Raw genomic sequence first — 14,208 nt, 5'->3', positions numbered from 1 at the left:
TCCCAAAGTGGCAGGGGAAGCTTTACCATTTCAAACTGGTCCGCATACCTTTTATAAGTAAAAAAAATGTTCATATAATCATATATGGTGCATACACACAAAGCTGTGACAAGAACCAACAGGAAATCAGTGTCAATTGACAAGTGACAAGTACGGAACTTTTTATCATTAAGTTAGGAAACAACACGCAGGCATGGTAATACAGTGCAATACTTATCAAATATATCCATCATGGAATTAAAAATAAAGGCAAACTGCTGTTAAGAAATCGTGTAACTTTAAAACCGTTCTGAACTCCTGATGCATCAAACCAACATGTACCTTAAAGGATACCACTAAATATACACATATTTTAACCAAAATCTGTTGTACAACTTGCTCGAACAGAGGGAAAGAGCTCCATGTATACGCACGTAATGGCAACCCATTACCCAAGTTAATGAGTACCACTCACCCAAAAAAAAAAGTTTCAACTTGGTGTTCCTTCTCAAGCACTGGCCAAATGAAATTGGCGAGCATGCTTACAGAAAAGTTGCTTGCTTCTCAACTGAATTATATGAACTTAATGGAATGGTTATTCAGGTCTTCTCAGTAATCTGCTAGGATCACCTGAAATCTGCCCCAATTGCTTCCTGAACAGATTTGAAACCATCTCTGTCCAAACGTTCTGCCAGCTCAGCCTGAACATGTCAAATGATCTATTAGTATCAAACTAGGAATTATTCCTTAGTAAGTAGAACATAAGATTAAAAAAACTATTTTGAGCAATAGTTGGAATCATTTCCAGTAAAACAATAAGAATACACCGACAAAAGAAAAACTATGTTCTTTTTATATGTTTATACCTCAAAACTACATCTCATTTGCACTAATTAAATCTGTTTTTCTCCTAAACTACCTTTGCCTTATGGCCAATGAACAAAGAGACATGACTGCAGTATACATTAGATGGGCACTATGGGAAAATATATCCTCAAATATTAACTACAAAAACAGCATTTAAACTTTGAATTAGGAACATAATGATGTACTTCATATTTAACAATCATGTTTAACTTATACTAACCTTTATTCTAGGTATAAGAGCTGGACCACCATAGGCAAGAGCAGTGTAAAGTTGAACAAGAGTAGCTCCAGAACGGATCTTCTTGTATGCATCCTCACCACTGTACATACATAAATTTGATTGAAATTATGTTCACTAAAGGTGCAAAAATAATTGAAGTAAATACAGAAATCCCATTACCTGCTTACACCACCACAGCCTATGAGGGGAATCTTTCCCTGCAAGGGGTTCACAAGAGTTGTTCATCAAAAGGGCTACAATAAACAGCTATTTTATTTGATAAATGAATACATTTGCTGAGCAGTTGAAAGAAGCTTAAACAAATAGGTATAGTTCTATGAAAGTAATAAGGGTAACACACGTACGCGTGTAAGGATATACATCTCCCTGAGAATGTTAGTAGATAAGTCAAATAAAGGCTTCCCACTTAATCCACCAGTCTCCTGAGCCAATGGATGTGTATCTGCGGGTGGTGGCCTGGAAACTGTGGTGTTTGATATAATCTGTGTGGTCAACAACATCGATATAAATTAGCACCAAATATAAGTGAGAAGTACAGATAGGCATGAAAGTTACAAAAGATTAGGCTATCAGTGCCGTAAGTTGTGGAAGAATTGTGAACCTACCAGACCATCCAGTCTAAGAGCAAGAGCAACCTGAGAAATATTAAGAAAAGGCATTAGATTCTTGATTATATGGTAGACAAGTTTGTAGAACAAGGCTAAGGTCAATAAGTCACCGCAGCAATATCCTCAAGATCCTGCTTAGACAAGTCTGGTGCAATTTTCACGAGCAATGGTGGAGGACCATCTTCGGCCCACTGCATCTCATCCCGAGCAGCTTGCACCTGCAAATCCAGTGTGAGTCATACAGATTTCCATGCAATCATAGGGAAGATGCACTTCAGTTAAGACAGCTACATACCTTCTTAACAAGATCTTTCAGTTGTTTTCTACCTTGCAATTTGCGAAGACCAGGAGTATTTGGGGAAGAAATATTTATGACCTGCAGTAAGAGTACAACACTAGCCTCAGAAGTCAGACTAAACCAGGTCCAAACATACTGTCCACCTAAGGGCCCTCAAACTTGTCAATATTTCATCCTTTATTAACAAACATCATAACCAAAATGTAATTGAGTAGTCTCTTCTCAATCATGCACTTAAGACTGTTCAACCAATGAACAGGCCAAGCCCAAATCAGCCATCTGTTTCTCTATTTGATAGGCTTCTAAATGAGAATGCATAACATAAAAGATGCAAAATTTCTGATTCTAACACAGTATATTTATATGAACCTACAGACCATATGAAAGCAAAGGTACCAAAGCTGTAGTGTGAAGTTAGTAAGTGCAAAAGACAGATACCAAGTAATCAGCATATTGTGACAATGTATGAACCCCTTGCACATAATCAGCAGCAGCATCTTCACTAGTCTTGTTTTTCCCAAGATTGACTCCCAAGATTCCAGGTCCTGCTTTCCCTCCTTGCTTTATGTCGCTGGTTGAGGGAGACGTGGAGCTTGAAGTTTCTTCCATCTTCCGCTTACCATGTTGTGCCCCAAGACGCTTAGCAACAACTACGATTCCTTCACTATTGAATCCACATCGATTGATTACAGCACTGAAGGGAAACAAACAAATCAGCACTACAAGCAACTAATTAGAACCATTCTGAATTTTCTGGAACTTGATTGACATGGAACAGTTTGAATGTCAATAACAAAACACATTACTTACCCATGCTCCCTTAATCTGAAAATTCGAGGCTTGGGATTTCCCTCTTGAGGAAGCGGTGTCACAGAGCCAACTTCCACAAAGCCAAATCCCATGCCTAAGAGGCCTTCAACTGCCTCAGCATTTTTATCAAAGCCAGCAGCAAGCCCAATTGGATTGGCAAACTTCCTTCCCCAAACCTCTAGCCCAAGAACTGGCGGATCAGGTCTCTTTTCTCTTGGAACAAATCCGTGGGCAGCAGCTTTAACAGCCAAACGATGAGCAAACTCTGCATCTAGCATTGCAAAAAGTGGATTCACGAGTTCTGTCGACTTGAATAACCAGCCACTGCACAATCAGTAAGGGTTAGCAAAGGGACTTTGTCAATTAATAATGCTAAATAGTTAAATCTGCTTTCAAAAATACCATTTGGCACATTTTTTCAAGCATATAAGGGGGTGTCATCAGCGGTACTCACATATCCAAATAATAAAATCAGAAATAGTTACTAGAGAAGTAATTGTCAAGAACTCAGTATCACACACCAAAACTTGGCTTCATCAGCGGTACTCACATAAGCACCTCCACCAATGGCCAAACCTATCAGAGCCCCTGTTAAAAGCCTTCCCTGCCAAATGGTAAGAATACAAAACAAATTAATGAAGCGAAACACCAAAGAAGGTCATAGAAGAGTCATTCAAGAAATCAAATTCATACAAGATCTTTCACGATTATTAATTTATTAAGTTGTTTTAGTTCATTAATATTGTTGGAAAGATCGCATGTTTTGCAAAACATATTGGCAATCTCATATTGAAGAGTCCATCATCCCTTGTTCTGGGACACATAAATTACTAATCAAAGATATTGTTCTGGAACACACAAATTACAAATCATAGCTATTATTCTGGGACACATAAATTACGAATCATAGCTAGTCTTGGTATCGCATCATGCCAGATAGATTGTAGACAACTGTGGCAAAAAGGCCTAACAAAAGATATCTTTCCTTAGATGCAAAGCTTTAAGGCAGCGTGAGAGATGCAACGAGCCAGCAGCATCAAGCAAAGCAAGTGCTAAAGGTAGCAAGAAGCGCATAAGCAGCAGGCAGACTACAGTCCGCGGATGCTAAAGCCATTGCTCCTCATGCTAAGCAGCTTTTATTGAGAAAAGCAACGCGGCGGGAGGTCAGCAAGATCACTGCCTGTGAAGTGTATGTCCAAATGCCGAGGGGATGTTGGAGGCGGGAGCGGGGGCGTTACCTTGCGGGGTGGCGGGGGCACCTTCTTCGGTGCGGCTGCGGCCTCCGCCGCCGCGCCGGACGCGGAGGCCGTGCTGGCCGGCCGCGCGGATGCGCCGCCGCGCAGGAGGACGTCGCGGAGAGAGCGCCGCCACACGCGCGCCACGGCGGAAGAAGACATGGGGGGAGGGCGGAAGGGAGACCGGGCGCAGGGGAAGGTCGGTACTCGGTAGGCTGGTGGAGCCCGAGTAGGACGGCGGTGGCGGCGAGGCGAGGGGGATGGTCGGCGTGGGGAGCAAGCAGAAGGGGTTCAAGGGCTTAAGCGGGCAAGGAACAGAGACACGAGTTGGGTCGGATCGGGCCCAGATATGAGAGATATTTGACGTGTCTCAGCCCACTTGGCCTATAACTTGGGTTTGGCCCAGGTTACCGACTTCAGCCCAGAGACTGGTTGATGCAAAGCCCATGCTTCAGCCCAGATTGGATGGTCATTTTTTAATTTTAACCCTAGTAAAAAAAGGAGGGTCCTACCTTCCCGGAGAAGTGTCGCCTCGCCGCCGCCGCCGCCGCATCCATTTTTCCGGCGGTCTCTCCTCCCCTAGCTAAAGTTGGCCAAATGGGCCGGGCCCAACGGGCCGGCACGGGCCCGGTCCGGAAAAGCACGGCACTGACCCGGCCCGGCCTGTTACCCCACGGGCCCGTGCCGTGCCCGTGCCAGAGGCCGGGCCGTGCCTGGGCCGCGATCTCAGTCCGCGGCACTAGCACGGGCCCGGCCCGGCTAAGGGCCTAGCACGGGGAGGCACGGCCTCGGCCCGTTTGGCACGACGGCGGCTCGTCCGGCCCAGCGCCCCGCGCCCCCCTCGACCGTTGGATCTGCCCATTGGGGGGAGGGTTATATAAGGCCCGGCGCCGTCCGTTCCCCCCTCCCAACCCTAACCCTAATCATTTCTCTCCCTCCGCTGGCCGCCGCTCGTCTCGCTCTCGCACTCTCGCCTCTCAGTCTCTCACCCTCTCGCCTCTCATCCTCTCCTCGATCTTCCTCTCCTCTCCTCTTCCCGAGCTCCGGTGAGTAGCTCGGAGCCCCAGAGGGTGAAGGCCGGGGTGCGGGGCCGGCACTAGCAGATGGCACGGCCATCTAGACCCAACGTCTCGATCTCGTACAGACGATGTAGCATCCTCTTCTCGTGGTCATCCTCCTCGCTGTCGCCGCCGCCGGACTCTGGTGCTCCGGATCTCGCGTAAGTACCTCTATTCTTTCATCTCGCTCTAGCACAGACGCTCTCGGCCTCTCGATCTCTCACTCTCCTCACCTTTTTCTGTAGATGTAGACGAGATCCGTCGAGGAACCAGGGCCGGGGGCTAGATCCGTGCTTCATCGACCTCGCCGGTGTACCTGGTGCTCCGGCTACAAAGGTGAGTCTCTTACCCTAACCCTAGATGACTAGATCTATGTTCTTTCCCTAACCCAGGTCTTGATCTGTGCAGCTATTGAGGAACCAGGTAACTGGCGAGTGACGATGGCCGGATCTGACGACGAGACGGTGGAGCTCGGTGTTACCGAGAACGAGGAGCGGCGATTGTGCGGGATGGCCGGAGATGATGACGAGGATGACTTGCGCGAGGACCGTGATGCCTTGTTCGGCCCTGGTGCTGATGATCCCATCAACGTCGACGATGATGGCCCTGCTGTACCTGCCTGCGGCGGTGCACCTCCCCCAGACGGTAACAGCGCCAAGCGCTCACGTCCCTCTACCTCTCCTGTTTGGGATGATTTCGAGAAGCTATTCAAAATCACAGCTGATGGTAAGACCGTCAGGTATGGAGCTAGGTGCCTACATTGCTCTAAGATCTACTCTGCTTTTTCTAGTGGTGGCACTGGTCATCTTTCACGCCACATTGCCTCTTGTGTTAAGAGGTGTGAAAAAACTCGCATGTCTCAGTCTCAAATCTCTTTTAATCCTGATGATAGTATGCGTACTTGGGACTACTGTCCTCTGGTTGCTCGTACTCAACTGGTTAGATTGATTGCTAGACTTGATGTTCCTATCTCTATGGGTGAATCTGAGGCTTTTGAAGAGTTTATTAAAACTGCTCACAATCCTAAATATGCTAGAGTGTCTAGGCAAACCACCACTAGAGACATACAGAAGTACTTCACTGATTGCAAGGCTAAACTTGTTGAGACTTTTGGTACTTCTGTTAATTGTGTGTGTCTAACCTCTGACATTTGGTCTGGTAATGCCAAAGAGGATTACCTCAGTGTTGTTGCTCACTACATAAACTCTGACTGGCAATTAGAGAAGAGGGTTCTTGGTCTAGTTCTTATTGATGTGTCCCACAATGGACAAAATATTGCTGACCGTGTAGCATCTGTTCTTGCTGATTATGGTTTGACTGATAAAGTGTTTGCTGTTACTTTAGACAATGCATCATCTAATGCTTTAGCCATGCTAAAATTGAAACCTATCCTGTCTCACTACCTTGGTTTTGATGTTACTGATGAACCAGAGTATGCATCATGTAATGACATTGCATCATCTTCTGTTAATTCTATGTTCTTGCATCAGCATTGTGCATGTCATATTCTCAATCTGATTGTCAAGGAGGCCTTAACTACTCTCAAGCCTTTGATAGAAACATTTAGAACTGCAATATCATTCTTAAATTCATCTAATCAAAGAATTGCTGCATATAAAAGTTACTGCATTGCAACTGGTGTTAGGCCTAGAAAGTTTCAGCTGGACATGGAGGTTAGGTGGAATTCTACCGACCTAATGCTTAAACATTTGTTTCCTCATAAGTCCCCTTTCACTACTTTCATCCAAGCTCAGTATCCTAGGTCTGAAGGTGAGCCATTTCTGTTAACTGATGAGCATTGGATGATTGCACAAAAAGTTTTATCATTTCTTGAGCTATTTTATGATTCAACAGTTACATTGTCTGGTGTGTACTATCCTACATCTCCACTTATGATTCATTATCTTGTTAAGATTGCTTTGCATCTAAAAAATTATGCTAATGATATATACATCAGATCTGTGGTGCAACCTATGATAGACAAATATAATAAGTACTGGAGGGACATACCTTTGCTGTACTCTTTTGCATTCATCTAGGACCCCAGAGCTAAAATGAAAGGTTTTACTAGGGTGCTTAGAAGGTTCGGTGGTCTCACCAGTACTGATTATTCTACTTATTTGGTTGGCACTAGAGCTAGACTTACTGATGTGTACAATAAGTATGAAGAGAAATATGGTGTTGTTAGGTTAAGGAGGACTGACCCTCCTGTCCTATCTGGTAAGTCAAGATCTGCTTGGGACGAAATATATGATGATGATGATGGTGCTGCTGGTTTGGTTTCTGGTAGCTTGCTTGGTACTCTTAACATGTCTAGAGATACATCTGCAACCTCTTTGCTGCATGCTTTAAGGTCATCAGCTTCAGCTTCCAATGCTTCTGAACTTGCGTCCTACTTGGACTGTGACACTGTCAACCACCTAACTGATGACTTCAACATCTTGAACTGGTGGCATCAGCACAAACTTACATACCCAGTACTCTCAATCATGGCTAAAGATATCTTAACTGTTCATGTTTCTACCATATCTTCAGAATCCACTTTTAGTATGACTGGCATGATCATTGAGGAGCGAAGAAGGAATCTGCCTGAAATGGTGGAGATGCTGACCTGCATCAAGGACTGGGAGGCTGCAGAAGCAAGGCTGCAACAGAATGTGGAAGACAAGGAGCTTGAACAAGCTTTTGAAGAACTTTATCTTGATTAGTGATCATTCATGTAATGGGCTGTAATATTTAGGACTTATAGACACTCTAGAACTTTAAGTATTGGACTGTGATGTAATGAACATTATTGGAGCTTGACTGTACTCTTTTTCCCTCTCTAGAGTTTCTCACAAGGGTGAGTTTTATCTAGAGAGGTTTTTAATGAGGCAGCCATTGCACAAGCTCCTAATAAAATTTATCTTTTGTTAGATCTTGTGCTGAATTTTCTGAATTAAATTATGTGCTTGTTTGAATCTACTACAAATTCTGAGTTGAATGAGTATTTTTGGCACTATCGTGCTAGTGCTGGCCCGGGCACTAACAGGCACGGCACGGTTAATCAACCGTGCCACTTAGTGCCGTGCCGTTTAGTGCCGTGCCAGGCCGTGCCCGTGCCGTGTAGTGCCGGGCCGGCCCGTTTGGCCAACTATACCCGTAGCCCCGTTCTCAAATTCCGAAGCTAATTTCTCGCTTGGGGAGTCGGCGTAGGAGGGGATAAGCTTCACTGCTTGAGCATGGAGCACGGGCAGGATGCCGCCGTAAGGGACGAGGTAGCTCTCTCCATGCGCCTCCTCCGCCACCTCGGCAGCCCCGACGAGCCCGCTAACCTCGCCTTCTCGCTGCTCTCCTTCCATGCCGTCCTCTCCCTACTCGCCTCCGGCGCCTCGGGCGCCGCCCGCGAGCAGATCGCCGCCTTCCTCGGCCCCGCCGGCGCCGACGCGCTTGCCTCCAAGGTGGTCTCGGACGTCCTCGCCGGGCGTGGTGGAAGGGATCCCGAGGTCCGCTGCGCCATGGGCGTCTGGGTCGACGCCGCGCTCCTCCTCAACCCCGCCTTCGCCGATGCTGCCGCTTGCAAGTTCAAAAAAAAACGCGGCCGGAGGGGTGAACGGACCCCACCGTTTTTCATTAAGAGGAAGCAACACGGCTTCTCCCGGTCGCGGAAAAATCCCCGAACCCTGGCCCATGCCCGTGAGGGCCAAGCCTTACGGCGAGCACAGCGAGGGGATTTTTTTACCCACGGGCAGAAATTCGTCCCAACTGGGATTCGAACTCGCGACCTCGTGGTGACGACCATACCTCAGCTCCTCTAACCAACTAGACTAGAGGAGCTTTGGTCCGCTTGCAAGTTCAAGGCCGCTGTGAGGACGATTGCCTTCGGTGACAACCCCGCAGCAGCCAGAGCCGAGATCAACGATTGGTTTAGGAGCGAGACTGGCGGCTTGGTCGATAACCTCCTCGGCGAGGGCTCCGTCGACGGCAGCACGGTGGTCGTCCTCGCCAACTCGCTCGCCAACTCGCTCGCCAACTCGCTCTACTTCAATGACGATTGGTACAAACCCTTCTTCCCGGACCTCACGGAAGACGGCATCTTCCATGTCTCTCCGGACGCCGCCGTCCGCGTGCCATTCATGATAGGGAGTCACCAGCACACCTTCATGGACATCGGTTGCCATCCTGGCTTTAACGTCCTGCGCATGCCCTACTGCATCGGCGGCGGCGGCCGGACGTTTGCCATGTACATCTACCTCCCCGACGAGCGCGACGGCCTAGCTGGCCTCGTGCGCCAGATCAGCTCCAACCCGGCGGCGCTGCTGCACAAGACGATCGTGCCCAAGCGGCCTGTCATGGTGGGGGAGCTCAAGATCCCCAAGTTCGAGGTCTCCTTCAAGGTGGAGGCCTCACTTCTGCTGCGCGACCTCGGGCTTGACCTGCCTTTTCACCCTGCCGCCGACTCCTTCTCGGCGATGCTGCTGGGTGGTGCTCCACACAAGAAGGTGGCCGTGTCGTCCGTGCTCCACCAGTGCTTCGTCAATGGTTTTTGAAACGGTAGCCTTTCATTCACTTAACCGATCGTTACACGGAGAAGACCTGAGAAACTCAGGTGCAACATGAAACCAAACCGATTCAGAGATCTGATCGGTTGACCTAGCAAGTACATGAGCTATCTCATTACAACTTCTAACATGGATAAAAGAGAAGACAACAGAGGAAACATAAACCGCTTTCTTGATATCTTGGATAATGATTCCTGTATGGGATCGATCCATGGCCTCTGACTGGAGCTTCTTGATCAAGGAGAGGCAATCTGTTGCTACTATGACCCGGTTATATGAGAGATGAGAAGCAAAAAGAATCACCCGCCTGAAAGCAATAGCCTCCGCTAATTCCGGGTTTGTGATCCTGTCAATGCCCTACCTGCAAGCAGCCAGGAAATCCCCTTTGTGGTCCCTGATCACAATGCCCAGCCCCATTCGATTAGTTTTATGAAAGATTGCTGCGTCTACATTCACCATAACCCATCCCCCAGGTGGTGGGTCCCAGCGTTTAGACTTATGAGAATCACACCTGTTGGGAACAACGGGATTATATAAATGCAGCAACACCATATCGACGTATGCCATCAATTTCTCAACTAAACATAAGGGATGCATCTCACTTTCTCCGTTTCGAATAGCATTTCTAACCTCCCAAATATGCCAAAGAGTTATCACAAATATAGAGGCCTCTCGCTCTGAGCAGTCAGCCAAAGTTTCAAAAATCCATTGCCTGGGTGAGATAAAAGATTTGAGCAGCTTCCTGAAACCGCACCTCCTTTTCAATTCTCTCCAGACTTCAGCAACATATTGACAAGTGAGGAAAGCATGTTCAATAGATTCGTATCTTCCACAATGACAACATAAATCATAGGCAGGGATGTTTCTAAGTCTGAGTTGCTGTCCAGTTGGAAGGCAATTATGTGCGAATCGCCACAGAACAATTTTCATCTTGGGTGGAGCTTTAATACTCCAAAGACGCTTCCATTCTTTTGCATTACATAACTGATCTGATGATTCCCCTTTACCGGTGGCACTAGCCTTTAGATGTACTTCCCCACTTTTAGCCAAAATATAAGCTGATTTGACTGTGTAAGTGCCTGTCTTTGTTAGAGGCCAAGATACACAATCTAGGACCTGGTTATGGCTTAGAGCAATATTTAGAATGCATTCAGCATCAGCAGGTCTGAAACATATCCGAACTAATTCCTCGTTCCATTTTTTAGAGGAGTGATCCATCAAGGAGCTCACCTTCGGATCATCAGTCATTTGCGCCCTGTTCGGATGGGCGAAAGTGGCTGGCTGGGCTGATTCTCGCTGGGCTGACCAGCCCAGCCGTTCGGCACCAGCCAGCCGTTCCACTCCCCTCGGGGCCGCTCTCCTCAACGGACCCAGCAGCTGGCTGCCTCCGCCGGGTGGGCTTGACCAGCAGCTACCCGCACTTTCCAGCATGAACAGTACCAGCCAGCCATCAGCCTAGCGTACCGAACAGGGACAGTAGGGAGAATTGGATGACAGAGTGCATCAGGAATCCATCTATCTTATGTAATTATGATTTCTTCTCCATTGCCCACCCGCCAAAGGATCCCACGATCCAGGAGGCTTTTTCCATGCATCAAGCTTCGCCACGTAAAAGAACTCGACCTTGTGAACGAGGAAGGGACCGTGGCTGATCCTGGGCTGAGCCATGCCGGACGATCACATCGTCAACTTCATCGCTGATCATCCCTTTCTCTTCTTCATCATGGAGGAGGACAGCGGCCTTGTGGTTTTCGCCGGTCAAGTCGTCAACCCTTTGCTCCACTGATCGGTTCTGATCGGTGTGGTGGAGAGATGCCGACATCAACAAATCGACCATGAGGGGAAGAACTCCTATCCTGTTATTACTCATGAATGACTTTCTCTGGGCATAGTTAATGGTAACAGTTTGACAATAGCACTTATATGTTTTTTTATCACTCTCAGTTGTTGTTGGTGTATCTTGCTGCTGCTGACATATGGTTATCGTCTAGGCGAAGACGAACTGTACCAACACAGGGCAGAGGTTGCGAAGAATTTTTTTCAAGCCATGTTATCTGATAGGCTATCATGTCAGACATTATAGAACTGTCCAATTATCATTACGTTTCAAACAGCCAGATTAAAATTACATGACATGCATACACATTACAACTTACAACTCATCAGTTAGTGTAACAACAATACTGCCATGATGTAAGTAAACCAAACAAAAATGGTCAAAAACTTTCAGATAAATGAGTGTCAAGAAGAATGATTTCAAGAAAAATGATATATAGGCAATCACAAATTCGATGGTTTTATAAAGATTTATATTATATACCTAAAGTAGTGTATCACGGATTTTTTGCTTTGGCTCCCTACTTCCTTCTCTGCCTCCGGCGGCGGCTGGGTGCCCTCCGCCTAGACTGGGTTCAAGGGGGCGAGAACTAGGAGTTCATGTGGAGGCGCCAGTGCCTATTACAATTTACAACTCGCGCGCGGCCACGACCAACCACGGCCGCTCAGGCTTAACCGGTCACGGTCAGCAAAACCCGGAGGCCCCTCCGCGTGCATCAGACGGTGCGGCCGCCATGCCGCTGCGCGCACCACCTGCCGTGCCGCCCCTTCCCTCTCCAGCCTCCGTGAAACCCCGCCGCTTCCACGCCGCCACCCACCACCACCAAGAGCCCGTTCCTGTCCCTGCACACAGATACACCTACGCGACCCTCCTCCAGCGCAGCGCCGTCGCCGCCAATCCCCACCTCGCCGCCGCCCTCCACGCGGCGCTCCTCAAGCCGGGCCTCCTCTCCTCCGACCTCTTCCTCTGCAACCACCTCCTCATCGCCTACTTCAAATCTCGCTTCCACCGCCACGGCCTCCGCCTGCTCGACGAAATGCCCCGTCGCAACGCTGTCTCATGGTCCGTCGCCATTGCAGGGCTCACGCAGGGCGACCACCCCCGCGAGGCGCTTGCGCTGTTCCGGCGGATGCTTCTTGCCGGGTGCCCGCCTAACGAGTTCGCGCTGGTGAGCGCGCTCAACGCGAGTTCGTTCGTCGTCGGTGCCGCGGGCGCTGGCCGCGCGCGGCAGCTGTACGCTCTCGCCGTGCGCCTTGGCTTTGAGTCCAATGTCTTCCTGATGAACGCCTTCCTCTCCGCAATGGTCCGTCTGGGGCAGCTCGCGGACGCGGTGCAGCTGTTCGATGATGCTCGTGCCCGGGACATCGTCTCGTGGAACACGCTGCTTGCGGGGTTCGTGCGCCATTGGTGCGTGCAGGGGTGGATTCTATGGCGAAGGATGGTCAGGGAAGCTGTTGGCGCCGACGGTTTCTCGTTCAGCACCGTGCTTTCAGGACTGGCAGCAAGTGCAAGCTTGGCAAGCGGCTTGCAAGTTCATGCACAGCTCGTCAAGAGTGGCTTTGGTGGCGATGTCTATGTGGGGAACTCTTTGGTGGAGATGTATATGAAGTGCAAGTGCCTGGTTGACGGCACCAGAGCGTTCACAGAGATTCACTGCAAAGATGTTGTGTCATGGACAGAGATGGCCGCTGGCTGCCTACACTGTGGTGAGCCTGCCAAGGCAATTGGCATTCTCAATCACATGATGCTGGATGGAGTTATGCCTAACAGTTACACATTTGCAACGGTGGCTAATGCTTGCGCAAGCCTCACCGATCTGGATGAAGGAAGGAAAGTTCATGGATATGTGATCAAGCTAGGAGATGACTCAGATGTTGGCGTCAACAATGCACTCATCGATATGTATGCCAAGTGCGGGTCAGGGAACTGTGCTTACAAGGTGTTCCTGTCCATGCAACAGCGGCCGGTTATCTCCTGGACAGCGATGATCATGGGTTTTGCGCAGAACGGTCTAGCTCGCGAGGCTGTGGAGGTGTTTGACGACATGCTGTTGAAAGGCGTGGCACCCAACTATGTCACATTAATCTGTGTTCTGTACGCTTGCAGCCAAGGTGGGTTTGTGGATGAAGGTTGGATATACTTCAACGCCATGGAGGATAGGTTTGGTGTTCAGCCTGGTGAGGACCACTATGCCTGCATGGTCGATCTCCTCGGAAAAGCAGGCCGTATCGAGGAGGCTGAAGAGCTGATATCAAGGATGCCATTCCGGCCAGGGGTTCTGGTCTGGCAGGCATTGATGGCAACGAGGCTGCAGGCAGGAGAGCTGCAGAGTGTGCACTTGCGCTCGAAAAGGATGATCCATCGACATATATGTTACTATCCAACATGCTTGCCGACCGGTACAATTGGGACAGTGCAGGGAAGCTGAGAGGACTCATGCAAGATACAGACATCATGAAGGTGCCTGGATCTTCATGGTTTCAATCCACGGCTGACAGAAACCGAACTTGTATCAGGTGAACTTCTGTTCAGTGGAATAGAAGCATCTGGTTCTGCATTTGACCTGAAAGCATCAGACTAGAGAAAGAATCAGTTACTTTGATCATCTCTATCTGATTGGACTGGCTTCTGCAAACACCTCACTGGTAAAGGGAAGTGGCTTGTATTTGACCAACAATTTAACATGGCTATATCTTAATTGAGCTACACTTTGATCATTTGTATCCTCCATACA

General features: G+C 48.4%; 3 protein-coding genes across 4 annotated transcripts; 2 read left to right on the top strand and 1 right to left on the bottom strand.

Moving 5' to 3' along the window:
- Positions 1–203: 203 nt before the first annotated feature.
- On the bottom strand, positions 204–8,368 carry LOC120642108 (dihydroorotate dehydrogenase (quinone), mitochondrial). 2 transcript variants are annotated; one of them, XM_039918512.1, is made up of 12 exons: positions 8,236–8,368; positions 4,551–4,616; positions 3,325–3,407; positions 2,804–3,127; positions 2,432–2,687; positions 1,991–2,071; positions 1,806–1,913; positions 1,693–1,722; positions 1,432–1,569; positions 1,247–1,284; positions 1,067–1,166; positions 214–680 (listed from the first exon to the last, which is right to left on the bottom strand). In XM_039918512.1, the coding sequence occupies exons 2-12, from the start codon at positions 4,593–4,595 to the stop codon at positions 606–608; spliced, it is 1,278 nt and encodes a 425-aa protein (XP_039774446.1). In that variant the 5' UTR covers positions 4,596–4,616; positions 8,236–8,368; the 3' UTR covers positions 214–605. The 2 variants fall into 2 exon arrangements, with proteins under 2 accessions (XP_039774445.1, XP_039774446.1); XM_039918511.1 differs by lacking the exons at positions 4,551–4,616; positions 8,236–8,368 and adding an exon at positions 4,042–4,498 and having other exon boundaries at positions 204–680.
- Positions 8,304–9,625, top strand: LOC120640391 (serpin-Z1-like). Its single transcript, XM_039916220.1, has 2 exons — positions 8,304–8,658; positions 8,902–9,625. Exons 1-2 carry the CDS (start codon positions 8,318–8,320, stop codon positions 9,623–9,625), a joined length of 1,065 nt encoding a protein of 354 aa, XP_039772154.1. The 5' UTR covers positions 8,304–8,317.
- A 2,439-nt stretch (positions 9,626–12,064) lies between these two features.
- On the top strand, positions 12,065–14,191 carry LOC120642106 (pentatricopeptide repeat-containing protein At2g13600-like). Its single transcript, XM_039918509.1, has one exon. The coding sequence runs from the start codon at positions 12,208–12,210 to the stop codon at positions 13,900–13,902; it is 1,695 nt and encodes a 564-aa protein (XP_039774443.1). The 5' UTR covers positions 12,065–12,207; the 3' UTR covers positions 13,903–14,191.
- Positions 14,192–14,208: the final 17 nt, after the last annotated feature.

This window comes from Panicum virgatum, chromosome 7K, assembly GCF_016808335.1.
Source record: "Panicum virgatum strain AP13 chromosome 7K, P.virgatum_v5, whole genome shotgun sequence".
In the NCBI taxonomy this organism is placed as follows: domain Eukaryota; kingdom Viridiplantae; phylum Streptophyta; class Magnoliopsida; order Poales; family Poaceae; genus Panicum; species Panicum virgatum.
This window is presented reverse-complemented; position numbering and strand designations above follow the sequence as displayed.

Excerpts from the sequence above, each read along its gene's own strand:
- LOC120642108 (XM_039918511.1), bottom strand. The coding sequence starts at position 4,200 with ATGTCTTCTTCCGCCGTGGCGCGCGTGTGGCGGCGCTCTCTCCGCGAC. Across the intron at positions 1,723-1,805 it reads ATCTTGAGGATATTGCTGCG|GTTGCTCTTGCTCTTAGACT; the intron begins GTGACTTATTGA and ends AATATTTCTCAG. Across the intron at positions 1,570-1,692 it reads CTCTTAGACTGGATGGTCTG|ATTATATCAAACACCACAGT; the intron begins GTAGGTTCACAA and ends TTGACCACACAG.
- LOC120640391 (XM_039916220.1), top strand. The coding sequence starts at position 8,318 with ATGGAGCACGGGCAGGATGCCGCCGTAAGGGACGAGGTAGCTCTCTCC. Across the intron at positions 8,659-8,901 it reads GCCGATGCTGCCGCTTGCAA|ACTAGAGGAGCTTTGGTCCG; the intron begins GTTCAAAAAAAA and ends CTAACCAACTAG.
- LOC120642106 (XM_039918509.1), top strand. The coding sequence starts at position 12,208 with ATGCCGCTGCGCGCACCACCTGCCGTGCCGCCCCTTCCCTCTCCAGCC.